Source organism: Motacilla alba, chromosome 13 (genome assembly GCF_015832195.1).
Source record: "Motacilla alba alba isolate MOTALB_02 chromosome 13, Motacilla_alba_V1.0_pri, whole genome shotgun sequence".
NCBI lineage: Eukaryota > Metazoa > Chordata > Aves > Passeriformes > Motacillidae > Motacilla > Motacilla alba.
Window position 1 is genome coordinate 7,511,363 of NC_052028.1, and position 27,250 is coordinate 7,538,612.

Genomic DNA, 27,250 nt, shown 5'->3' on the forward strand with positions numbered 1-27,250 from the left:
ATCATCCTTGAGCCTGGCCAGCGTCAACTTCCAGGGATTTGCACCTGAAAGGCAGTAAAACTATACCACACCATCATAATTTTCCTGTGTGGAAGAATCTGATATGTGAAAGAGCTTATTTCAGGAATTTTTTCCCATGCCTGATCCACACTATATACATTTTATTATTTACTTATTTAAAATTCTTGGCACCAAGTGTTTAAGTTTGGAGACTTGCGCTTCAAATAGAATCCACACGTGAAGCAGGTTGAAACAATGTCAGTGCACATTTTTATTGCAATGAAGACAGAGGGCAATGACTGACAATTACTACAGCTTTACATAATTATTAGCAGATCCAGCAAGTCAGCTGAGGATCCAAGGTTGCAGAGAGACCCCAGTAAAGGTGACAGAGGTTACAGATGAGGCACAGGGTGATGACCCCTGTGTCAGTGAGAACAATCCAGCTGGGGCTTCCCTCATTTCCACTATGCTCAGACTCCATAAGGCTTATAACAACATCACATAATTTTAAGAAGGGCATTCCACTCCCCTGAAAGATTATTAAATCTGCTGCAAAAAATACTAAAATGTGATGCTAGCTTGAGATCAATGGTTTAAGTAAGAAAAATGAGACTGGTTAACACATGGTCTTTTAAAAAACACTGCACTTTTTCTTATTTAAAAAAGGAAAAAACAGGTTTTAAGATACTGAAAGGTTCAAAAGTACAAAAATATTTACCTTTTAGAAATACCCAAGCCTACAATCACATCAAATAAGTCTCAAAATAACAATCTTCATAAAAATATGACCACCTATATTTAACTCAAGTCCTCAAACCTGTCCTATGCTGATAAAAAGACTTTCTTGAGAAATTCAGTTACATCTAAACAGTACATCTTTAGATTAATTCTGTAAAAGTAAAAGCAGGATTAAATACTGCTGTTATTAGAGAAATTGATTGAGAAGGGATGAGAAAATCAGGAGTCACAGGTTCTCTTATGCCATGTTACACTTATGGCAAAAGCATTACTGCAGGAAATTAAAAATAGTATTTCAACTCCCAAAAGCAGCTTGAGTTAATTGCACAAGTTCCTTGCATTTGTTATAAAGCTTAATATTTGTGCTTGAACTTCAGGGAGAGCCTCATTCTTGTGCCAAGAGCCAGCACAAGACAACCTACCCTGAACTCATGCATTAGAGATGAGACACTGTGCTTTTGTTAGCCCTTACAGGTGAATCAGGGCTAATTGTTATTTATAGAAGATAAAAATCAGTCTACCAGGTCTGACAGACTTTATGTGACCAAGAAGTGCACATACAGCCAATAAATAGGAAAATAAGAGGAATTACACTCTTCAAACAATGTAGTGTTCATAAAACAGTAGTAGCACAACTCTGAGCTCTACATTTATCTTCATCCAATCTAGTTTTGCTGAACTCAAAAAAAACCCCAAAAAAACCAAACATACATAATCTGTAGGATTTGAAAAACAAAACACTGGTTTTGTTGGTGTTTGGGTTTTGTTTTGGTATTTTTAATTATTATTATAAAAACCCCTGTGGTCCCAAATTAGTCCTTTTGAATTTTTAATAGCTGCAGCTCAACATATCCAGTACAGAAAATCAGATTTTTGTGAGCATCAAATTGCCTTTAAGTTTGTAAATTCTACAAAGGTTTTGTGAAAGCTTTTGAAACTGCAGCGAGTGTTCTCTGAAGATGCAGAACAAAGTGGTATATATTCAAAGAAGATATTAAATACTTTGGGAAAAAGAAAAAACACCCAAGAGAGCTAAAAAACTGCTTATGCCCATATACCACTAAAAACCTGAAAGCTGTAATGCATGGCACATTGGCACACGATCACGGACTTGCTACAGCTCACTTTTCTGTTGAAAGTGGGTGTGACCCACCAGAAAGTCAGCAAATTATAGTCCTTTCTCAGTGCTCAAGATTTTTCCCCTTCCCCAAAGACACTGAAGATTCACAAAGCTGAGAGTTTTGGGTGGGCTCAGGCTTTATGAAAGAGCAGCAGCTTTTACAGGAACAGGGGGATCCCAGGTCCTGGGAAAAGCAAGTGACATCTACAGCCACTCTGATGGTGTGTTTAAAACCCGTGTCCTTACAGGCAAGTCTGTGTCTGCTCTGCTACAAATGAATTTTGACTCCACCCAGTCTATGGGCTTTAGCCACAGATTTCAAAGGAGGCCAGGATGTTTCTTTCAGGTTTTGAAAGGCAGACACCCAGCTCCCCTTCCTCCAGTCAACACACAAAGTGAGAAAAAACACCAGAATTAGGGTTGCTATTTTTTCCCCTTTCAGCAGCTTTTACCTGACTGCCTGGAGTCACTGCTGTGTGATTTCTAAGGCTCACTTCCAGCTTACTCCTTGACTTGTGTTCAGCACAGACAGGCCCCCATGTCTCAACAGGGACTGTGTCTGCTGACAAACAGCAGGGAACAGGACACTGAATGACAGACTAATGGTCCTGCAGGAGCACACAGCATCTGGGCAGTATACTACATAATTTGGGGACAGCAGCACAGGGGATAACAACTATGGTGCAGTAGCTGTTGGGTTTTGTTCATTTTCCTCTGGCAGCAAATGCATTTTGAGATGATTTTGTTCTTCTTTCAGCCCCTCTGAGAGGTGTCTCTTTCTTCACAAAGCTGTTATCAGACTTTTAGGACTCTCCTTGGAACTCCTAATGCCAGTGGTTTGTTGCTCATTTCTGAAACTGAAAGCAAGTAAAAGACTGAGAACGTTTTCCAGGGTATCATCAGACACTTCCCTCTCCTACAAGCACCACTGCAGTAACCATGTTACACTGTTAGTATAAACATTAGATGAAATCTAATGTTCTGGACAGTGTGCCTTGCTGGATGGCAGCAGCAGTGCAGCAAACAACGCTTGGAACTTGAACATCATTCAGCAGCTATAATTCAGTTACTGCAGGCTGTTCATCCAAGAAACCTCCGAGGGGAATCTGGTTGGACTCTAGGATTTCCAGCTACAGTTTGTCAACTGCAAAGCTGAAAAGCCACATGTGAGACATGTAAGAAGTAATTGTGATAAAGAGCAACCTGACCTTTCTCAAGGAAAGGCCCAGCAATTTTTCTTTTTCTGAAAGCATAATAACAGCTCCTTATGGTGACCAAGAATTAGATAAAGGGAAATCTAGCTTTTTCAAGCTATTATTGCTTACAAGGGCAAATTCTGTTCCAATCTCAGTTCTCACTGAGGTAAATGGTGCCTATGCAGCTGCTCTTTGATTAATTCAGTTTCCCTCTTCTGCTCTAAGAATTTTTCTCACACTGTAGTGGATGTGCATAGATTTGAGCAGAAATGTTTGCTCGGGGTACCTTAAATAGCAACGTTGGTGGGACAAGAGAACTGTCGTTGCTTACAGCTAAATCATGTAAACCAGAGGAAAAGCTGTCCTGGCCTGTCTCTGGCTGCCCAGGAAGAGGCTAGAATGTTGAAATCCTGTGTTTAATTTAGAATAGTACCTAAAGAACTTACACTGGAAAAATGGTCTCATAATGCATATAATCCTACTAAATAAATAGTTTAAAGGAATAGTTTAAATAAAATGTTAAGGAGAGCAAATGATACAATAGGATGGAAAATGTCTGGACGTCTATCTGAAGCAACAGCCTCAAGGTGCTGTGAAGGTCAGCCTTGCTTTGCCAGCACACATCAGCTCTCGGGTTTAGACATTCTGGAGAAATTGTATGATGTCATTGTCTGTCAAATTAACAACCCCAAAGAAAACAATCTGAAGGGCACTTTGAGAGCTTTGAAGTTTTGCAGTGGACCTGAAGAGACATGTTTTCTGATTGTGAAAAGGGACTGTGTTCTAAAGTCCTGTCAAGCGTGGGCAGAATGAAAGCTTCCTTACCATTTCACCTTCAGCATCTGCTCAAAGCTCTCGGGCAGCGCATTGCCGTAGCTCTCTGGGAGAAACAGGGTCAGGATCCCAATCAGCACAGTCAGGCTCCCCATCAGGATATATGGTAGGAATCTGTCATAGGCACCTGGCAGAACACAGAACATTCCAACAGTACTCAATGTCCACAACTGACAGACCCACATGTAAAGTTTATATTCCAGACACTGCTGTAATGTAGAATTAATTGGAATAATTAGCTGAAAGATTCATCAATATCAAAGGTGACTCCAAAGCTGAATTACATCTACTACCTGCCAGCAAAGGGACTTTTCAATTTTGAATTTTCAACATGTGCTCTTGGATGGCCACACCTACCATAATTTCATGCCAACCCCCACATTTGTGTAGCAGCCAAAAATTTGGGTAATTTTTTTTGTTTGTTTGGGGTCTTTTGTTTGTTTGTTTGCAGGGGTTTTTATATTTTCAACTGGGATAATCAGCATCTTTGCAAGGCAATAGCTCTGCTGGAGCCTTCAGTACCACACTGTCATCAAGAACCAAATCCCCTGTTAAATAGTACAGTATGAGGGAACAAAATTGCTTGTAAGCAGTGAAGCACTAATCACTGCCTGAGATCATTGCTGGGCTGATGCAAAAGAAGGGAAGAGACTAAGTCAGCTGAACAGGTCAGCTCCAGACTAAGAGCTCATTAATGGGGAACTGCTTTAAAGCTTTCCTTGATGCAAAGGGAGAGAACATCAGGCTTCCCGAGACACACGAGGCTCTGACCTCAGTCTACTCAGAAAATTATTTTGGACTTGAATGCAGCAGCCTCTGCCAGCAGCCTCAAGCTGGCACACAACTGTTCAGGCAGGATGCAAGATCCTCAAGTCACAACAGCACAGCAATGAAAAGGTCTCTTAGAAAAGGGGTTAGGAGTTAAAGTATTGAAGATAGAGAAAGTACCAAACTGGACTTGACAGCTTCATTTTATAGCTGGGATAGAGCAGTATGCTTTATAATATATGGAATAAACTCAGATTAAAGAGAGGACCTCTGGGTATGCCTCACAGAGCAGAAGTTTGTGATCTGATCTCCTCTGTGTTTTTGAGCTGGATGAACTGCAAGGTCCTAATTTAGCTGTAGCAAATAGCAGCAGCTGACAAGTTTCTCCTCAAACCTCTTAAAGTTTAAGAAACTATTTTGATGCCTGGAACAAGATTTTTTAAAGACTGAGCCCATGGATACCTGGGAGAGAAAAACCCACAAATCCACAAAAAAACAATCAGTAAAAATGTTATTTTGTCTACATTTCTCTTTTAGTGCTGCAATGGAGACTGCAGACTTTAAGGAGAGTCACAGTCCTGCAGAGCCTTTTACTTCACATTTGCACTGTACAAGTATGAAACTAAGACAAGGTATTTTCATCATTTTTGGTACAGTGTGTTCCAGTTACACTGGAATGAAGAGGTGTGTCAACACTGATTAGTTACAGACAGTCGTCTCCTCTCCACTTTCCTGGCATGGAAAATCAGCACAAACCCCTCAGCAGTACACCAGCAATGTTTTGTCAAAGCCAGCAAAGTGAAGCTCATGCTGACATGGGCCCAGAGATGGCAGAAGGAGATAAATCATGTGTGAATGAAAGAAAGAGGAGATTGAGCACCCAGACTGAACAGAGGGTATTCACTTTCACCCTTAGTCCCCTAACCTCTATCAGTCTTTCTTGTCTGCAACATGAGGAACATGTATTTTATGTATTAAAAAAAACCAAACCAAACAAAAAAATATTTATCAGTTAATATACGTGCAGCACTCAGAATGTGATGGCATTGAGTGTCAAAAAAAGCCTATGAGGAAATTAATAATTCTGCTTACAGAAATATTGAGCAATGAGAAAAAGCAAAATGAATGAATGTTGAGATGACTGGGTAAGAAACTAAAAAAAAAAAATTTACAAAAAAACCCCACTTCAAGTAAACACACTTTCATGCCACTTAACCTGTATGTTTTCCATGTATTACTTTAGAGAGCACAAATCCTGGCAGTGTTTGGATTCCCACCTGCCAACATAGCCATCTCAGGATGCCCAGGGACACTACCATGCAATGAATTTCCTACTGCTACATTTCCTTACTTGCAAGACCATTTCTTGTCACACTCTCCTGGGAAACTAACTGGCATCCCGAGATGTGATTATCATTTCAGCCACTCTGCTTGCACAGTTTATAAACATCATCACTGTATTGCACCAGCTCTAACCCAGCTCACTGATACATGAGTGGTCCCTAAAGGAATGAAGTGCCTGATCCTTCTGAGAAGCCCAGGGAGCTCCACTTCATTTCTGCCATGTGAACTCACACCCAAGCTGAGAGAAGGAACTGAGAAAACACGTGAAGGGACTTAAAGCTGAGCCTGCACTGCAGAAGCTCAGACAACTTCTCTGGGCAGTTGTGTGGGGCAAGGCACGAAGAAGGAGATCTCACCCAGATAAACAAAGTAAGGAGCAATGATGCTGCCCAGCCTGGAGGCCGTGGAAGTCGCTCCCACTGCCATGTTCCGCACCAGCGTTGGGTACAGCTCCACATTGTAGACATAAAGCATTGAAAATGCAGCTGTGATGCCAAACTTCCCAAGCATCACCAGTCCAACAGAGAGGACATTATGTTCTGGAGGAGAAAAATTAAAATCAAGCTGAATAAACAACACGCTGTGCTTATTACCTGTGTTATTTCTACATCCAAAAGACTGTATTGCAGTGTTTTTCCAAAAGGTCATGAGTTGGGCGCTTTAGGGTTTTTTAGTTATACAAAGTGTTAATCCCATCCCTAGATGACTCCAAACTCCCCACTAAGCATAATGCTCAGGTTATTTTATATTTTTCAGATTTTGGTTGTCTTAAATTAAAACAGTATTCTTGAAATGGAACAAAACTCTGGATTACACAGCAATAAACTACAAGCTTGAACCCACCCCTTTTTCACAAAATCCTGTGCAGATTTACACACAGGGAAATCCGGATGCAGGTTTTTGTAGCCTGGAAGCACAACCAGATATATCACAGTACACTTTCAGCTTTCATTTTAGAACTTGGTTTCCCCTGAACTATATAAAGCTCAGTAATTTGACACAATAAATGAGAGTCAAGTGTGACTCAGCATATACAAATGCAAAAAAAAACTCCTAAGGCTGCAAGGGATCAGCATAAACTTGACCTCGAATTCTACATTTGTTCCTGGTTTCCAGTAATTTTCCAGTACTGCTACACAGTACCATAACGTATTTTGAATGTTTCATGTACTTAAGTCACATGTTTAATTTTGTACCTGCAGGAACCAGCTGAATGAAGAGGACAACACTTCCCCCTAAAAACAAGGTGCCAGATAAGGAGTAGCGCCGTGGGAGGGAGCGGAGGAGAAGCCAGGCGATCACATACGCTGGAACTTCAATAACAGCTGAGAGGAAGCAGTTGATGTAGGCATTTCCATGCCAGTCTGGAGTGCTGAGGGACAGGCCAAAGTAACCAACTGATGTGAAAAACCTGAGAAAAGCAATAAAACCAAATTATTCCAGAAACAGCAGTCTGTGAACGCCTCCAGTGTTGCCTCAGATGTTGTTACAAAAATAGGATACCACAAAGCACTGCCACAGGCATTGTGGCTTAAAAAAGTCCCAGTGGCAACCCCCTCTTTCTAATTCTGTCATCCCATTCAGTGATCATATCCACAGCAGCTTGAAGACACCTCAGATTTCTCTGTCCTTCCTGCATACACTACACCAAGTAAAAAGCTTTGTAGAAGTTGCTCACAAAGGCTTTTCACTGCAATGGACTCAACAACACAATGACAGTCTTGCAAGCTTCCCAAGCCAACTACATTCCTACTTGTAGCTAGTGTCAGGATCTCCCACCCTCAGCAGTTCTGTTATATCCTATTTAATCTTCACAGAGAGCTGGATGTTCAGGTTTCAGATCTCAGGAATGCCTTACCAAATGTGCTAGCCAATTCCTTTCTGCTGGAGTGAATATGGACAGAAAGAGTTCTGGTTTGTCTATACAGCATTATTGGATCCTCATTTCTTGTGGCTGCCCAGGCAGGGACCAGGATCTCACTCAGATGGGCACAGTACAGAACAGAACAAAAATACTGGCCATGGGTCTGGCTCTTGTTATGTGACTGAGTTGCTGCCTTTGCTTCAAGAAGAACATTTATTTTCAAATTGAGATTACAGAGATGGGGAGCATTTAAAAAAAAAACAAAACAAAACAAAAACCAACGTACTTAAAAATACAGAAGTTGTTACATATAGTTTTCTAACTATTTTACATCTGAGTCAAGGCTACTGTCTCCATATTCCTGTGTATTAATGCAGTGTGGTTGTGAGGACACTGAGGGCCATGTACCAGCCAAGGACCACTGGAGCTCAGTTCCGAGGCTCAGACTTATTATCTAAACCCGTGGCATGTGCCCTCAAATCAGGAACTGTTCTATTGCCTGGGTACTTTAGGAATACACATTTCCTTACCACAAAAGTAATGACATAATAGTAATAGTTGCAATGTTTCGGGTTCGAAATAGGTCCAGAAGGATAGCCTTCTGCTGCTGCTGAGGCTTCGAATCCTGCATCTGAAGGAAAAAGGAAAACAAAACCAAAAAAATTCCCACACACCTAAGAGCATAACAACCTCTGCTACCCACAGTCCAGGCAGTTACGGAGTTATGACTATCAGGGGATAAGTGGTCAGCCCCAGGGCCACGTCTGCACCAGGGAGAACAGTCCTTAGGTGGAGCTTGTCTTTGCACCCAGCTGTACTCATAGGAGTTTCCACTGCACCACGAAGACTAATTACAAAGGAGTATCGGCTGACCAGGCAGATGAGTTAATGTTTCCTTAAGGATCTCACACAGAACTTCCAGAAGTAACCTCAGTACCAGAGGCATTGTTCTGTCCATCCTCTGCACTGTCCATTCAACTCTCTTAAACCTTCATAAGTGATGTGAAATGAATGTAGGAAATCAGTTTTGCTGCCTTCCAGCACCCTGACAGGGAGAGGAACAGATGAGAAAGGTTGGTGAGGCCAGGGCACATCATAGGAACATCCACCACCTCAGATTGGACACGGAGGGTCTAGTTTCAGGCTTGAAGCAGGAATCTTCTGGGTGGCATTAGGGTGCCTTTCTGCCTGCACACTTTGCCCTTGGTAGGGCAAAGCCAGAACTTGTGGCCAGGCTTCCCCCAGGCCCAAAGAACAAACCACCCTGCTTTTCCCTACAGGACTATCCAGGAGATGCCCTTTCCTAGGAAGAGATGATGGTTTCCAAGGAGTGTCTTTCTATTAATGTTTGAAAAATACTTCCAACATGAGACTTAGCATGCAGACATCTTCCTCAGGCTTTTTTGGACACTTTGGACACTTTGGCACACAAAATTTCCATGAAACAGCTGAGTGTCTCCTTGGTTTAAGAAAATATGCAGGAATGATAAAATGCTGCAATCCAAAAAAGTAATCTCTAAAGTTTGAAAGACATCTGAGGCCTGGCTGTGAAGTAAGGGAAGTGCTTTTCCATGGCTGATGTAGAATGAGATTCCCATGATTGGAACACACACTTCAATTCGCATTAAAAATTCCACTTGGGAAAGAGATCTTTAGCCAAAATATAACTGTGACAGTCGAGTGATGGATCCTGCCCATGGGAGGGGTAACTTGCAGCATCTTTGTCCTGCAGACACTGCAGAGGAGCACACGGTGCTTTGCTTTCTGCTCTCTCTGCCACAAAACAAAGGTGGCAGTATAAGGCAGCAGAGGAATATCCGAGCACGGTCATTGCTGATGCAGGGCTGCACAAGAAAAACATGCCTCTGCGAGGAGCTCCAGTGAGGGCAGAGCCAGTAGAGGGGGAGATGAGCACAGGAACAACCATCCCGCTGTGGCTGTGCTGCTCCCTGGCTTGCTGGGCTGCCAGGTTTCACTAGACTTTCTTCTTTTAACCAACAAATATGAAATACAGAAAAACCACAGTTTTGAAGAAGAGCTTGATGTTCTTCGCTGTCTTCACTCACATCATGGTTTTCAAGTCCCCTTGTGGCACTCAGGTGCTTTGGCTGGTTTGGGCAACCTGAGGAGTCCCTCAGGCTCCTCACAGAGCCAGCTCATGTGGGTGCTGATTCAGGGTCCCCCACACAGACCCCTCCAAAGGGCTCTTGCTGAACTGCAAACTGCTAATAATGCACCAAACTGAAACAGGCACAAACGCATTCTCCTTGGGTCTTTGCAGTGCCCAAAGGATGAAGCAATCTGGGTCACCCTTGCTTTGAAAATCACAATAAACCACTGCTGAGGAAGAGAATTTTACTGTGAAAAGCAAACAAATAAAACCTCCCTCTGGGTTCTCACTTTGATCTCTTTGATCACTTTGCTAACCCAGCACTTACCGCAGGCCAGCAGTCACTGCCAGCCCAAGAGCTGCTGGTGCAAACCAGTTCTTTGCTGGCATTTCCCAACAAGTCAAACAGCCAAACAGGGAAGTGCCAGCGAGACAAAGTACCAGGATGTATGGAACATACCTCTGCAGTGTCAAAAAGCACATCTGGGGCTGGCATGCCATTCATTTTTGCAGCCTTTTGGATAATAGCTTCTGCTTCCTTATATCTTCCCTGGGAGATCAGCCACCGAGGAGACTCAGGAATGATCCTATAATAAGTTTCAGAATACATGATTCAATGTTTTCCCAAAAGTAACAAGTTATAAATAACATATTTATTGTGCCTAGGAGTTAAACTCGAATCTCACAGATTGCTTGCAGCAGGAGACAGCCAGCACAGAAGCATGTGGGCAATGAGGTTCAAATATATGGGACCCATTATCATGCTAAAGTAGATGCTTTGTCCTCAGTGGTTGTTTTTTGAGGAATAATTGATGTCCACCAGATGTCACCAGATAGACAGAAAGGATGGGAGTAACTTAGCCAGTGTGAATCAAAAATATTAGGAAACTGCACACAGTGTGGAAATGCTTTAAACATGCACAGTGTGTATTTAAAGGTTCTGTGTCATAGGAATCTTATATACAAACCTCACCATGTTACCACAGCTCTGAGGCAGATTCTCCCAGGCAGAGGGCAGGGGCAGTGTCCCCTTGCAGAGTTGATGACATTTTCTAATCAATTACAGGCACGTGTTGAATGAATTAACACCAAGTGCAGGACAGAAAACTTTAACTTTCCTTAACTAAATCCTTTGGTATTAACAGATGCTATCTGGCTCCCTTTAGCCAGCAGCACTTTTTCCTCTCTTTGGAAAAAAGCAGGTCAGGCACTCCTTTTCTGATGAGCCCCAAAGACTGACTCAAAGCCAGGTCAGTAATTACAAACATTAGATGATTTATGTCTGATCATTAATCACTAATGGTTGCTGTAAGATGGCTGCCCCACTGCTCTTCTTAGAGGGAAAGCTGAGGATCTTGAGACTGCAGAGATAATGCAGGGAACCTTCTGGAGAATTTGGAAGGGAAATGAGTAAAAGAGCAAGAACTGTACAGAGCAGAGGGATGTGCAAATCACATGGCCCGTGGAAGCAGTGGGTCCACATGCCAAAATGCCAGCTAACACCAACCTGCCTTGGCAGAGCTCTGCCAGGGCACCTTGATCCCCATCGACCCCCACGCAGGCCCCAAAGTGTCATCAGAGGAATTTTTTGGCACTTTTAGGTGTAAGCTTTTAAAAGGCCTGGGAATTCCCAGCCCATAGATTTCAAAGCAGGACTCTGAAGCCATGCCTTGGGGACAAATTTCCTGTGCCTCACAGTGCCTGTTTTATAGCAGACATCTGAGAGGCTCCCACCCAGAACCAGCCTCCCCAGAGAACAGCTGCTTGCTGCAGAGGGAAATGCTGCTGTGATGAAGGAATTTGAAACACTTCAAGTGAAATAAGCAAACTGACCCTTAAACAGAATCAGACTGTCTTTAAAATCCAGTGACAGCAGAGGTGGAGCTGAAAACCATTTTAAAGGTTTGGTTTGAAGACTGAGGTTAAAAAAAACCCCAACTAACCAACAAACCATCAGCAGATACTTCTAACAAGACTGGGACATGCAGGAGCTGTTTTAGACTATAGAAGAGTGTGTCTAAATCACTCAACTGTTATAAAGATCCTAACTGCTCACTTACAGATATAACTTTTGCAAGATAGCAAAAAGAAAGGAGTTCCCTGAATAATATGAAAGAACTCTTCCTGTTGTGAATTGTTCTTAAGAGTGTGAGTGATGCCTTGCTTTTCCTTTCCTATTTTCAAACACCTGTCCTTTTAGAAAACAGCAGATGCCGAAGGCAGCAACCAAATAGGGCTATCTGCCCTTCTTCAGTGCTTCCGTCCAGCTAAAAAGAGCAGGGCTTCAAGTACACAGCACACACGAGGCTCTCTAGGTAGTTACTCAGCTTAAAATTGGCAAGAAACCCCAAACAAAAAGTGCCCCCTCAAGGCAGAGCCTTCTCACATGGCGAATAGAAGAGTGCCCCTCCTCCCTGACCCTCTGCCATTACCCAGCACAAAGAGCATCGGGCGGGAGGAGAGGTGGGAAGCGTGGCCCCGGCATGGACTCACCACCAGAGCGGGATGCAGAACAGCCCCGGGACAGTGAGCGCCAGCAGCAGCATCCGCCAGTCTCTGATGAAGTAAGCAAACAGTGGCAGCAACATGTAGCCAATTGCAAAAAATATGCAAACTCCTAATGTAGAGAATAGAATACGAACTGATTTGCCAAGAATTTCTGTGCCTGTTTAAAACAAGGGAGGTTGGATTAGCATTTTAACTCTTTGTTTTCAAGCATGACTAAATACTTTATTGCATTTACAAACCAAACAAAAAAAAAAAATAAGCTGAACAATCTTAGAAAAGAGCAGCACAGCACAGACACGCCTGCTCAGAAAAGCTGCTGGGAGTATTGGAAACCTTCAGATAAAGAAGCTACTTCTGTTTGCTTTGATTAATGCATTGGCAGACACAGATAAGGACAGTCATGGGGAACGGCTGGCAGACTTCCAGGAGCCTTCCCCACACGCTCACCTAGGACACATCCTGCTCCCCCACTTAACCCATCTGGATTTAAGATGCAATTCACTGCTGGGCACTGCTGAAAGAGCAAAGGTCTGAGCACAGCAGACTGGCATGGGATGGAAGGATGTGAATTTACAGTAAGGTGAGGTGGAAACAAATTTCCCATCTATTTTTGGGAACAGCAGGAAGGTTGGAATGTTGGATGGGCACATCAGGGGCTGAAGGACAGAACCAGGGAAGATGCCATCCTCTGGTAATGTTACTGTTCCAGTAGCCAGGCAGCAGTCAGGGAAAGCATCCTACAGCCATTGCACCATGCAGCAACCCAATATCGAGTAATGAAAACTCAGACAGTTCTAAGCCTTCCACAGCACCTAAATTCTTTTATTATAAAACACTCAGCCACTCCTTAACAGAATCCAGTGAAGCCCGCAGGTCCACCTCACTTCTTGGGCTCTCAGCCCCTGGTCTGCAGAGCTCTCCTTTGCATTAGGAGCACTGCAAGGGCCTTAACTGCCACAGTTTGATCTGGACTCAATTAAAACACAAATGACACTGAGCAAACTGAGGGTCACAAAGTGTGGAGAGTGTACTTGGGCTGTGTATCATGGCAAGAACTCCAACATTTATTATTGCAGAGAAGATGGAAAAAAATACCCAAGACTGGAAGACCCTCCTATTTGATAGTTACATGGATTCTCATTTCAGAAACCTGGAGTAACTGAATAAAGTCACAGTAAAAAAATGTGAAAATAAGAATTTGCTGGGCTAAAATGAGTGTGTGGGGATAAATGTTACCATCTTCCTCTTGACTTGCTCTTGTTTAGAGGGGCGTTCTTGGGAGAGGTCTGATACTTGAAACATTAGGTTCAGCCTGTTAAATGTTACGCTATAATTTGTGTCAATTCAAAGACAGTAGGAGATGATGTCTCTCCTGTCCTTCCTCTTCCCTCGTTCTCCTAGCCGTGCAGTAACAGTTCTTGGACAATACCAACATGCCTTCACAAACCTCTGCAGCCTTTTACAGTCCCAGAACTGAACACAACCGTTTTGAGCACGGAGAACAACTGAGACTAAAGCTATGAGAGAAATTTCACAGCATGTGGTTGAAAAGCTTTAACATTGACTACAGAAGCTCACCAACAGCTCAGGGGGAACTGTTTCCCTGAAGGTGGGCAATCGTGCAAAGGGCAGAATGAGCCTGGGCGGCTAAGGATGCTGAAACAGGGTCTGAGCTACACATGGGGAGGCAACAGAGGTTTGGATGTTGAGAGTTTGAGTGACAAGAGAAACCTGTGCTGAACTTGGGAAAAAACCCACTGCACTCAGGGATGGGGGGTGCCAGGGCTGCAGCACAGCCAGGGTAAATGGGGCCTTTATAGGGGCTGCTGTCACTGCTCCCCTGGCAAGCACAGGTCAGCCCTGCCTGCTCTTGGATGAAACAACGGGAGCATCTCCAACACATCCTGTAATCAGGATGGGCTTTCTAAAGGAGTTACTTTTCTTTTTATGGGTATATTCTCCTATTCAGTACCTCTATCATGTGCAGCTTCCTGGAAGCTCCTGGGTTTGCCTTGCCACAGGCAGAAGTCACAGTGCTTACGGGGACACCTGGCTGTGGAGTGTAGGGTGGGAAGGACCATCCTCTGTAAGTACCTCCCTCCTTACCCGTGACGGGCAGCTGATGGCTCACTTAAAGGAGGAAGCTAACATCTACATTAGTGTAGATTAACCCTGCCCTTAGAACCAGCCTCAAGGCTGCTGGGGAGTGGCCAGCACTGCTAAGTGCCCCAGGAATCTGCCTCTGCTCCCTGGGAGCCATCGCTGCTGTGGCAACTCTACAGAGGAGAGGAAGGCAGAAGAGACAGCCCAATGGGGCAAGGGCCAGCAAACAACAGCTAACCAATTAAACAAGCCTAATGGCACCGGGAGAAACCCAGTCCCCTCTCTCAGCAGAAGGACCATTTGCCCACTGGGGTGCTCCTGGCCCTCCCTTCCAGCTTTGCTTCTGCTGAGCACCCAGACAGCATCCCAGTCCACATCCAGCTGTGCCCCACAATCCCAGGGCAGCTGGCAGCTAAATTCCTGCCTGATCAGAACCTGCACCTCTGTGCTACACAACAACCATCTGTTTCCAGGAGGATTTTCAGCTTTACCCAGTGCTGTACCCTCCAGCCTTCCCACGGCAGGCATTTGCTCCTGCTCCATCAGCTCTACACAAGAATTAAACTGCCAGGACAGTGGGAGCAGTGGCAATTGTGACAGCAATGGCAGGAACAGTTACAATGGTGATGGCAACGAGGGATCTCCCTGCTGACAGCCTGACCTTAATCCTCCCTGTGCCACAGGCAGCAGTGACTCGTGGCTGCCTGGGGACACAGTGCTGTATCCTCTTCATAGCACTGACTTCATATTATGCTCTTCTGAACTATTTTTCCCTGTTAAACCTCATGGGGTAGGAAAGACCAGCATTAACTAGTAATGTACAATTTTAATCTAGCTCACATTACGATCTACAAATTGTAATGTTGACACCAGGGGTTTAAAACCAGCCATAAATATATATTTATACAGAATTCAAATACAGCAAATCCCAGTGTCCCCCCTGAGATCTGCATCACTCATCCCTATAATTTGCTCATGCAGTTGCCTTTCCCGAAACCCCCGTGTCCAGTGGAAGCCTCTGTGGGGTCCCCTGTTCCCTGCAGGGTCCCCAGGCAGCAACTGTAGCCATGCAGCTGCTGGGTCTTTATTCCTGCACTCCCCATAGTAAAGAAAGCAAAAAAATCTTCCAAAACTTAATCACTGATCTCAACCCTGAGAGCATTTATGGTTAGTGGGGCTTTGGCACCAGCCAGCTCCTCTGCTCTGGTCCCCCTGACACTCACTGTGCCTGGAAATTGCTGGTTTGTTCCAAGGCTTTGCACTCAGGTTTGCACTGACCTCTCTGCAAAGGGTGCAGAGGGAGGCAGGGATGAACCCAAATGCCTTCTGTATCTCAGACCTGCTGCTGCTGCTAAACCCTGGACACTGCCTTGAATGTCTTCAAAGAGGAATGAAATGGATCTTCATTTAGACTCTTCCTGCTCTCTTCTTTTTCTCTAAACCTGCAGAAGGTATAGCCTTGAAGAATCACAGAGCAGAAAAACCAATCATACTGGCCTAAAGTAGGAATTTTACCAGTGCAGATTTACCACTGTGGAATTAAATGATCCAGGTTCAGAGGGAAAAAAGTAACAGTACTTTAATTTAATTTAAACATTTAATCTTATGCAAATATGTTCATACCCAAAATGAAGGCCACCACGTAGTTAGAGATCTGTCCCATCCCCACAATGAGAAAGAGCACGGTGAACATCTCCCAGCTGGTGGAAAAGATCTGCAGGAAGCTGAAGCCAGTCTGCACAGCCATTGTCAAAAAAAGGATATTCTTCCTGCCAAACCTTTGGTAAAGAAAAAGATTATTACTGAAACAGCATGTATTTATGGTGGGGGCTATATAAGAGGGCACAAGGGAGAACAAACATCCAATCTCAAGTTATGCACCTTAGCACAACCTGAAGTTCTGTTCATCTTAAAGAATTTCATTATTTTCATATGCACTAAAAAATATTAAAATTTCCAAGACCCGTGAGACAAACAGAAGAAAAGCTATGAGCAGAAACTTCAGAAAGCCACTAGACAGAGATTAAGGAGACTAGGCTACAGGGAGACACATGGACTGCAAGCCACACTGAAAGTGAGGAAATGATGGATTTTAGGCTACTGGCACCTGTACTTTGCAACACCATTATGCTTTGAGTGTGCTAATCATCTTTGTCAACTGGTTCTGCTCTGAGTTGCCAGACATACTGCCCCCTTTGTCTGACCTGTTTCTCTGCATTAGGATTACGTGGCATGTTGTCCTGGAGGGGCAGGACAAGCTCAGTGCAGGTTTTTGTACCTGTGGGCACAGATGCTGCACGGGCTGCATCACCTGCTGCCTGCAGCAACCCTTCACTTGGAAAGGCTTCTGTAGCAGGCATGGGGAAATTGCTTAGGGACAGGCTCAGATCACAGCCCTTTACTGACAAAATCCCCAAATAATCCAAGGAAGCTCATGTGGGAAGGCATGAGCCGGGCTCTCGGGGGCTGTGCTGCCACCAGGGCACACACACTTCCTCAAATGCTCCCACTGGGAAATGGCACCACTGGGATTTAGTGATTATCTCATCTCCCTTTCAAACAGTAACACCAACTGACTTCTGCACTGGGGCAGGAGTCAGGCGATTAAATTCAGATCACATGGAATTTAATGCTGGAGGCTTTAGGATTAAGACTCCTAGTGAGTTTTGAAACCCCTCCACTAAGCACCCAGAGGAACACTGCTACCTTATGACACCCTCATTCCCAGAGAGCAGTCAGAGCAGGACCAGAAATGCCACCACACGGGTATGCACACAGGGCTGAGGGCTGAACGGAGCAGAGATCTGCACAGGGAATGTATATTCTGCATTAACACTTGCAAGGCCAAACCCTCAACACTGCTGAGACAATTATCAAATGTCTGTAATGATTTTTTTACATTTATATATATTTAGTGAGATGCTATGACAACTGCTGTAATTTTCAGGTTGTCTTTTTTCCTTCCTCTCACATGTCCTTACTCTGTTTCCACCAAACCATCTCTCCTATGCAGAGATTCCATTCAAAGGGCAAATTCCTATCTTGCAGCTCTAACAAGGGATTATCAGTTAATGTGCAACAAAATCCAGCATCTTTTAAACTACTAAAAAGGCTGGATAAAGAAACAAATGGGAAGTGGGTTGTGAAGGGAAACCCACTGTGTCAATCTGCAAAGCAGCCACATGGGCTCCTTGTGGAGATCAGTCCCTGGGCTCTGAAGTGCCCAAGAGAGAGAAATCCTTCACCTGGGGTAGACCAGGGTGGGATTTTTGAAGAAGCCAGGCCAGTTACCTCATTTAGATCAGAACTCAGAGTACTGGACATTTCACTCCTTTTGTCTCTTAAAACAAATGCCCCAGGGGTGCCCTGCCTGCCCATGGCATTGCCTCTGAGAGCTGCTCTGCCCATGGCATCACCTGTCTGAGAGCTGCTCTGCCCATGGCATTGTCCCTCTGAGAGCTGCTCTGCCCATGGCATTGCCCCTCTGAGAGCTGCTCTGCCCATGGCATCACCTCTCTGAGAGCTGCTCTGCCCATGGCATTGCCCCTCTGAGAGCTGCTCTGCCCATGGCATTGCCTCTCCGAGAGCTGCTCTGCCCATGGCATCACCTCTCTGAGAGCTGCTCTGCCCATGGCATCACCTCTCTGAGAGCTGCTCTGCCCATGGCATTGCCCCTCTGAGAGCTGCTCTGCCCATGGCATTGCCTCTCCGAGAGCTGCTCTGCCCATGGCATTGCCTGTCTGAGAGCTGCTCTGCCCATGGCATTGCCCCTCTGAGAGCTGCTCTGCCCATGGCATTGCCTCTCCGAGAGCTGCTCTGCCCATGGCATTGCCTGTCTGAGAGCTGCTCTGCCCATGGCATTGCCTGTCTGAGAGCTGCTCTGCCCATGGCATCACCTGTCTGAGAGCTGCTCTGCCCATGGCATTGCCTCTCCGAGAGCTGCTCTGCCCATGGCATTGCCTCTCCGAGAGCTGCTCTGCCCATGGCATTGCCTCTCTGAGAGCTGCTCTGCCCATGGCATCGCCTGTCTGAGAGCTGCTCTGCCCATGGCATTACCTGTCTGAGAGCTGCTCTGCCCATGGCCTTACCGGTCTGAGAGCTGCCCCGAGATGAAGGAGCCGATGAGGACCCCCACAAAGAAGAGGGAGGTGGTCAGTGGGGCTTTCCAGTCGTCCTCACACACCAGGTTCCACTGCAAGAGAAAGTCCTGTGCTCAGACACAGCCCCAGTGCTGCGCTGAGCCTCGTCCAGCACAGGGGCTGCTGCTTGGAGACACACACACTTCCATACAATGGAATTCTGCTTCCCCATAGCCACACTTCCGCCCACCACCAGCACTGTTTCCTTGGCCAAGGTCACTGTTGGAACACCCTGCTTAAAGCACAAGAAAAAGAAGGGAAAGTGATTGCCTCCCCAGGCAACTCCATGAGGCCAAAGCACCAGCAGCTGTCTGACACAGCCCCATTGCCTCTGGCCAGCCATGCCAAACCTGGTGGGAGCCCATGTGTGCAGCTCAGGGGCTGTTCTGGACCTGTTTCCAGTACAATCCTCCCATCATGTGCCCACCAAACCCCTGGACCTGGCTCCCCATGGTGATGGTGATGGTGATGATTCCATCAGTGAAACAGAGCAATGGAGAAGGGTAAAGAACCATCCCAGCTAAGGACAGCTCCCAGTTTACCTCTGGCAGCACAAAAACTGCTGCATCTCTATAACTTCTGGGGCTGACAAAGCATATGTAAGAAGACATACAAAATGAAATCTCTTTTCTTGCATTGAAGTGTTACCAAATTCTGTTCCACCCCACAACCTGCACCACTGGCTTGCCACCCATCACTCAGAGCCTCATGACTGCAGCTGGCTGTGGCTGCAGACTTAGGACAGGAGCCAGTGTGGAAACTTCCACCTAAAACTACTCATAACCTCAGACAAGGTTTAAAAAAAATAAAAATGGCATCAAGAGCCTCTGTCCACCGAAGTTACAGCTGAGCATGTCTCTGCCAAGACTTGCTCCCTTTCTGGTGACTAATCTCCTGGTTAAGACATGCCTGCCAGGAGTACTTAGGGAGAGGCTTCAAACATGTCACTCTCAGATCAGATAATTCTACCACAATGGTAAGCTAGTTAGATCAGAGATTAAAGCATGGCATAATTTGAACAATTAGCCACGCTGTCAGAGAGCAGGGCCATTGCCCACACCAGCAGCCACCCTTTGCTCAGAGAACGGATGGGCCAAGCACAGGCAAAGGCTTGGTGATGGAGCAGAAACCTGCCCCCAGAGCTGCTCAGGCTCCTCACCCAACAGCAGGCAACAAGGAGCAACCCTTGTGTTACAGAACAGCCAGGTGCCGTCTGATGGCACCACAAGCCCTGCCAAAACCAAACCAGCAGTGGACTGGTGGGTGAGCATCACAGCTGCTGCAGAACAGGCAGGCAAACCCCAGAACAAGGGGGAAGGTGCTGTGGTTTGATGCAGTTTGCTTTGGACTATAATTTAGGAAAGAGATGCAATTAATGCCTATTTTCAGACAGAACAGAAGTACGCTGCCAGCAGAGGGGAGTCAAGAACCTCTGCCCTTTGCCCAGCCTGCAAAGTAACACCAGCTACATGACAAAAAGAAGAAGCTGAGGTTAAATACACAGCCCATTCCTGAGGAACACACATGGCTTCAATGCAGGAACAAGGAGACTTGTGGACTAAAATGTGCCTCCAAGACTTAAAACTGATTAAGGACAAAAAGAACCCTATGGCAGAATTTTCTGTAAGGTATTTTCTTGTCCCTGCTGGGAAGGGAGAGGTGGTGAAATGTAGGCCTGTCTGGGCACACACCTGCACTTATCTGCACTGTGTTTTGAGAAGGTGGAGGTTAGCATGTGGGTCAGTGGGGCTCTGGTACATTCAAGGATGATAGTTGTGAAAAATAGATGCAGGGATCTGCTTCACCTGTGAAAGAAAACAGATTTCTGTAAAGCAAGTCAGTAGAAATCAAGACCAGCATTTAAAACAAAGCAAAATTCAGCTACAAAAACCATGGCATTTAAAGTGCACTGCAGAGGTCTTTCACCTCATCCTGCTGCACCTTCCTTGCCCCACTCAGGGAAAGCTGCTGAGTGACAGCATGGCAGAATCTGCAGCTCATGCAAACTGTTGTCAGTCATCTGGGCAAGGAGCACCTTGCTCTGGGGCCACCAGCACAGCACCTACTCCTGGACCTTCAGACTTGAGTTGCTCGAGGTTAAGGATCAATGTTTTCAAAATGTCTCCATGGTGCCAAAGGCACTTTGGCTGTAAAATAAACCCAGCTAAATAATAACTTGCCTATGAAACTGCATTACCTCCCTGGTGCCAAATGCCTCCTGTCCAGGTGTTTGCTCCACTTTTTCCCATGACATACTGCATAGCCAACAAAAATTCACTGTGCAGGGTCAAGTCTTTCAGGTTTGGGGGATGTGTAAACAGCACACAGCAGCTGCTGTCCAAAGAGGGGTTCCTGTTTACAGGAACTCACTGACTGCATTTGACCAGAAAACACACAAACACATCTAATCCATCTGACTTTAGGTATACCTGAAGCTGCTGAGTGAACAATCCACCTATTTTAGCTCCAATATCACATGGTGCCTGAGCAATACAGCCCTACCCTACAGCTACACCTCACCTCCCAAATTCCACCTTCCCATCCCCACAGGCACTCACTCTGTCTGAGGCTCATGCACAGTGATCAACCACATATCAACATGGTAAAGTTTCAGCAGTGCTTCAGTGTGTAGGGAAAAGTGAAATGTAGCTTGTTTGACCCCTTCCTCAGAGCTGCATCCATCACAGACAGCACCAAGCACACCATGGCTACAGGAGCTACAGCCCGGCCACAGCAAAACTGCCTACAGCTAGAACTTTCAAAGTGTCTCTACTGGGCTAATTATACATTAACCAGAAAATAAGTAATTCTGTAATGTCCCTACCAAAGCAAACTGGGGAGCAAAGTTCATGTAAGATTCCAGGCAAGGCCTCTGAGTGCTAGGAATAGGAGCTGCTTGAGAATGCTGTTATTAAATCACTTTATTCCAGTCAAATCCCTACAGCCCTTTCTGACAAGCTCCCAGCTACTGCAAGAGCCAATTCTGCTAAGTGCTGCTGGTAGGAACACCACAGATGGACGAGCTTTCTGAAAAACTGAAATTGCTGGAGAAGGTGCCCTGACTGCCCAAAGGCCCCCACCTGCCAATCAGAAATCACTAATTAACCCCCTGAGCACAGCCCATTCACATCAGAGGAGAAAACACCAGTGGAGCCTTGTGTAAATGGGTGGGGCTGCAACCCAGGGAAAATGTGAACTTGTTTCCAAGAGTAAAGCTGACGATGAATAACTCAAGAAGTGTTAATTATTCACAGATGGCCCCATCCTGCTCCCTGGGTACCAGGTCCAGCAATGAGACCAGCTTTGCTCAGTGCACAAGTGACAAGCACGAGCACCTCCATGCCTGAGCACAGGGTGGGCTTCCAGGGCTGCTCTTCACTGATGGAAAAAAACAGAACAGAACAGAAAAGACCTTCAGATGCCTTCAAACCACAGCAATTCCTATCCAGTCTCCTGCCTCTGCCAGTCCCAAACCCTTGTGGTTTCTGTCTTCACTAACATCAGGGCCAGGGCTGGGACAGGGACTGAGCAGGGTGGCACAGGTGACAGACGAGTAGCGCCAGTAGAGCCTCTGCCACTCACTCTGCCCCTTGCAGGGGCCTCAAAGTGGTGTCTGGGGTACATGCCATGCACCAGTGGTGGAGAGCAGCTCAGTGTCCCCAAGGAGCAGTGCTGGGTGACAGCCTGGCTCAAGGGAACTAACTAAATCCTAATGCCTACTCCAAAGGGCAAAATCAGTGCTTGTCCTTGAGCCTGTAATTCATGTTTGATCTGAACATCATCATCTGGAAGTAAAAGAAAAGTAGATTAAGTTCCAGAAACGAATACCAATGTAACAGACCCAGGGAGCCTGCCAATAGGAAAAGGAAACCCTGCAGCCCCTTCATCTCAGCCAAGGGATCACTCTTGACCCCACAATGACTCACACTTCCACTTGCTCACCATTACTCTTACAGCCCCTTTCTTACATCATCCTGGCCCAAAGATCACCTGTGGACACGTTCACTTTTCCCCTCATCTCCATCCTAACACCACCAAAATGACTCAGTGTGGGATGCTCTGGCCCCAGGGTTTAGCATGTCCTCACAGACCAAGTAACACAGGTGCTGAGCTGGCATCTCCCACTTCCCTTCAAGCAGCATTTAATAACAGGATTAAATGCAACTGAACGAATCAAATGAAGTCTCCAGCACTTAATCCTGTACCATCAAGTTCTGTTCTTCAGTTGAGTTCTGAAGCTATTTCTTCACTGAGCTCTCCTGGTGGCATGTCCTGGCTTGTCTTTCCTAATACGGAGAAAAATGTTGGGTACAAAAATAAGCATCTCAAATTTGTCTAAACTGCCTCTTTCCAGCATTTAATCAGTGCCTGTTTTCCTTGTTTTGAAACCAAATTCTGCATTTTTTTCCAAATGTCCATGACAATTTTGAAACAAAACAAGAATCCTTCTTTTCCATCTGGCTTACAGATGGGAACCTGGCACTTGGTTTCCATCTCTGAATGTACTATTGCCTCTCTGGCACACCCCAGGCCCTGTGGCAAACCCCATAGCTATGTCCCATCCAAATACTGCACAGAATGCTCTTGTCTGGCATCTCCCAACATAAATTATTTACTGTTCATTAAGAAGAATCACATTTCTCCTCCTTTTGCTTCATTTACTGCCTCTCCCAGAGCACACACTGACTCTAAAACAGAGATAACAAGTTCATAGAGACACCAGGATGAACTGGCCTCCCTCTGGCAGTGAGAGTGGCATTGTCTGTGCCAGTGGTGGCCACCAGGCACCTGCCATGCAGCCGTGCCAGCCTGTGGGTTATGTGGGCAGCAGCTGTGCCAGCTGGGCATGTGGGCAGCAGCCAGACTGCTGCTTCAGTTTGCCCATGGCCAGGAGCAGGGCAAGCTCCCATGAGCCCCTGCCTTGATCTGATATTGTGAGGGACCTCCAGCGACTGACTACGAGTGCCAGCACAAATGGCAAGTGTCACATGTGCCAGTGATGTCCCTTTGAGCAGGTGACAGGAGGCTGACACCTCCTGCCCACATCCTGTCTGCCTGGCATGAGGCTGAGCCTATCCCTGGCACAGACCCTCCTCCTCCTGGTGTCCTCACGGCACAGACTCCTCGCCTCAGCATCAGACCTTTTCCTGGCTGTGCCATCCTTCGATGTTTTTTTGGTGGCAGATGTTGCTGCTGAGTCACAGGGACTCGTGAGGAGGGCTCCCCACCCTTCTCCTCTCACGCTCCCCAGGGAGAGCCGTGCATGAGGATGCGCCCTGGGCTGCCCGGGGCACTCTGGGCTGAAGGACTGCGGAGCCTGCCAGCTGCCACTGCCCGCCATGAGGGGAGCCTGCTGTTCCCGAAACCCCTTACACAACGAAGAACAGCAGCAGCACTCCTGCAGCTTCAGAGGAATCCTTTTCCTTCTCTAACGGAGCTCCACGCTCCGTGCCGGCGTTACGGAACAGCACGGCTCTGCCACCACACCATGGCCCGGCCAGAAGACACAAACAAGCGCGTACACTGCCCGGCAGCGCTGATGTTCCCCCGTGACACTCTGCGCAGACGATGCCACTGCAGACAGAGCCTCACAAACCCAGCCGACAGCCCGGCTGCGTCCGGCTCCCGCAGGACTGACCACGGCACCTGCCTCGCACCGATCCCAGCGCTGACGGCCACGGAAGCACCGGCATTCCAGGGCACCGGGCCAGCCAGGGTCCCCTCTGCTCTAGCCCCGGGCAGGCTGGGGGTGTGTTCATCTGAACGCATCCATGTCCCCATTCAACGCTGCACTGAGGACGAGCAATTCCATCACACAGCAAATTTACCGGAACGCTCAGCGTGCGGCAGGAGGAAGCTACCAGGCTTCAATTTTCAGCCTCTGCTTCCCCCTCCACACCAACCTGTCCCAGAGTAAAACCAGCCGGCAAACACAGCTGGAATGGCGAGGGCGCGCAGCTCCTTCGTCAACCTTTACTTTTCGCATCCCTCCCGCTCCTCGCAGCATCGCGCCCACCCGGACCCCTTCCCACCGGCACTTCACCCGATGGTTCCCGCTCGCTGTTCGCCCTCCCCCAGAGAGAACGACAGGCCCCTGCCCCCGCACGGCCCGGGGTAGGGGTGTCACCGCGGCGCACCTCGGTGACGATGGTGGAGCGATAGACATCGCGGCTGTACTCCCAGCCGTCCAGGCACGGCTCCTGCTCCAGCGCCTCCAGCTCCACGTCGGAGCCGGGTCGCAGCCCCAGCGCCGAGAAGTTGGCGAGCGCGGCCAGGCGGTAGCGGCGGCAGCGGCTCGGCACCTCCTGCCCGCCCCGCGGCTCCAGCGGGATGCTGGCGTTGCGCCACTCGCCGCTCAGGTTGGCCCCGCGGGGCACGACGCACCGGTGCTCGGGCGTGCCGGCCAGGAACACGACCGACATCCCGTTGAAGCCATTGGGAATGATGCTGGCGCTGAGCAGAAAGAAGACGAGGCGCTGGAAGCGGCCCCATTCGCCCAGGAAGGCGGTGGCCGCGTCGTAGTCGCGCATGGCGAGCGCGGAGCTCCGCGGGTCTCCCCCGGCCCCGCGCGCTCCGCGGAGGAGGCGCGGGCGGCTCCGCCCCGGCCCGGCCCGGCCCGGCCCCCGCGGGGCGGCGCGTCCCGGCCCGGCCAGCCCGGCCGGAGGGGACCGGGGGGGCTCGGCCAGCCCCGGGCTCTGCCCACCCCGCCTCCCCGTGGCATCCCCGGAGCCTTCCCCCGGGCACCGCTTCTGCTCCGCCGCCGGCTCCGGAGCTTTCCTCAGGAGGCGTGTCCGGTTTTTTTCCATTTATTTGCCTGGGCAGCCGCAGCCGGAGCGGAGCGGGTGGTGCCGGTACCGGCACGGAGGGACCGGGCGGCCGTCTCGGCAGCAGCTGCCGGTGCGAGATCAGCGCCTGGTGGGAGCGCGGCGATGGCTCCGCCGCCCCCAGCCTTCCCCGAGCCCTGAATCCCTCCCTTCGGGGACCCAAAAGAGGCTGTGCCCTGTATTGCTGCTGCAAGATGGAGGCACAGCATCGTACCTCCCCCGCGGGAGCGGAGCACAGCCGGGCATCACCAGCACAGTTAATGGACAGGGAGCTGGAACAGCGAGCCAACAGCTGGGAGCTGCCGGGCCGGCGGGGTCTCTCTCCCTGGCTCATCCCACCAAAGGCAGCGATGTCAATAATGGGAGCCCTCTTACACACTGGCACAGAGGAAAACAAGGACCAGAGAGTGCTTTAGGAATCGAACGTTCTCACAGCCCCTGAAATCCCGTCCTTAATGCAGCTCAGTGCTTTTTCCCAGCAGTGCTCACTCTCGGCAGCAGACAAGGTCAGCAGTGTCTGCTCAAGGAGCCTGTAGCAGCTCTGGCCTCGAGAGAGGAGCTTTTTATATTCCCATCTCCTTTCCATTTACTATTCCTGCTCCACACGTGACTCTGGCTTTGCCCACAGTCGGATACGTAGATAGCTGTCAAAGCCATTTCAGAAATCCAAACAACGCTGTCATCTTCTGAAATGACTCAGGGAGTACTCAGACACGCGGTGGTGTCTAAAACAAGAGCAGCGCTTGCCCTGCTCGGACCATGCGGCTCCCTGGAGCTGTGAGCAGGGTGCCCGGGTCGGGCTGTGCCCAGGCGAGGGTGGCCGTGCCGGCGATGTGCGAGGCCAGGCTGGAAGCATCGCTCCAGCAGAGATCACAGAGGGCGACGGGGGAGTGTGGGAAGGAAGCACGGAGTGGAAGCGATGGTGCCTGGGGAGGAGAAGCATGTGGCAACATTTATCTGGCCACGCAGCAATCTGCTGCTGCTTTGGATGTGGGTGAAGAGCTCATGTCATGGGAAGCTGCAGATATCTCCTGTTCGGAGAGGACATCCTCATACCAGGCCTGGGCTTCTGAGCAGTCTAAGCTGTCCCCAGTGATAAGAGCAGGGTGGGGTCCAGTTGGGACGGATCAGGGGTTCCCAGACAGCCGCAGGCAGCAGCCCTCCACCTGCCCTGCCCTGAGGCTGTGCAAGAACCATAGTAAAATGCAATGCGTGCCTGCTCCCATGAGGAAATTAGGGATGTGGAGTGTATTGTCTTAAGCATTAATGTTAATGCAATCTTAGTAATCATTCAGTCAACAGTAATTTATTACAGAGGACTAACTCGAAGAGCTCAGAAATAACTGTGGTTAGCATATCAAAAGTGCTAGACAGACTCAGTAAGTGGTAGATGATGTGCTTGGGTTTATCTGGTTTGCAGATGCATGCTTAACATATTAAAATTTCACTTGTTTGACATGGAAACACCACGGGGTTTTCTCTTATACTGTGAACCTGCATAAATTAGCAGTTAGAGAAATCCCTTGTGTTCTAGCCAGCTCTGCCACAGCAGCACAAGCTCTTGCAGCAATCACCATAGCCCAGAGTTTTTGCTGGGTGCTCCCCAGCTTGCAAAACCCACTTGTGATGCAACATCAGGGATGTTTTAACCCAAGCATGGAGATTATGAAAACAGTGGCCAGTGAATGGCTTGGACTGT

General features: G+C 47.6%; 1 protein-coding gene across 2 annotated transcripts; it reads right to left on the minus strand.

Moving 5' to 3' along the window:
* Positions 1–247: 247 nt before the first annotated feature.
* LOC119706479 (solute carrier family 22 member 4-like) lies at positions 248–27,250 on the minus strand. 2 transcript variants are annotated; one of them, XM_038150247.1, is made up of 10 exons: positions 24,865–27,250; positions 18,677–18,780; positions 16,212–16,366; positions 12,471–12,594; positions 10,438–10,564; positions 8,398–8,498; positions 7,200–7,414; positions 6,360–6,542; positions 3,883–4,018; positions 248–2,718 (listed from the first exon to the last, which is right to left on the minus strand). In XM_038150247.1, exons 1-10 carry the CDS (start codon positions 25,531–25,533, stop codon positions 2,643–2,645), a joined length of 1,890 nt encoding a protein of 629 aa, XP_038006175.1. In that variant the 5' UTR covers positions 25,534–27,250; the 3' UTR covers positions 248–2,642. The 2 variants fall into 2 exon arrangements, with proteins under 2 accessions (XP_038006175.1, XP_038006174.1); XM_038150246.1 differs by having other exon boundaries at positions 12,471–12,642; positions 24,865–27,246.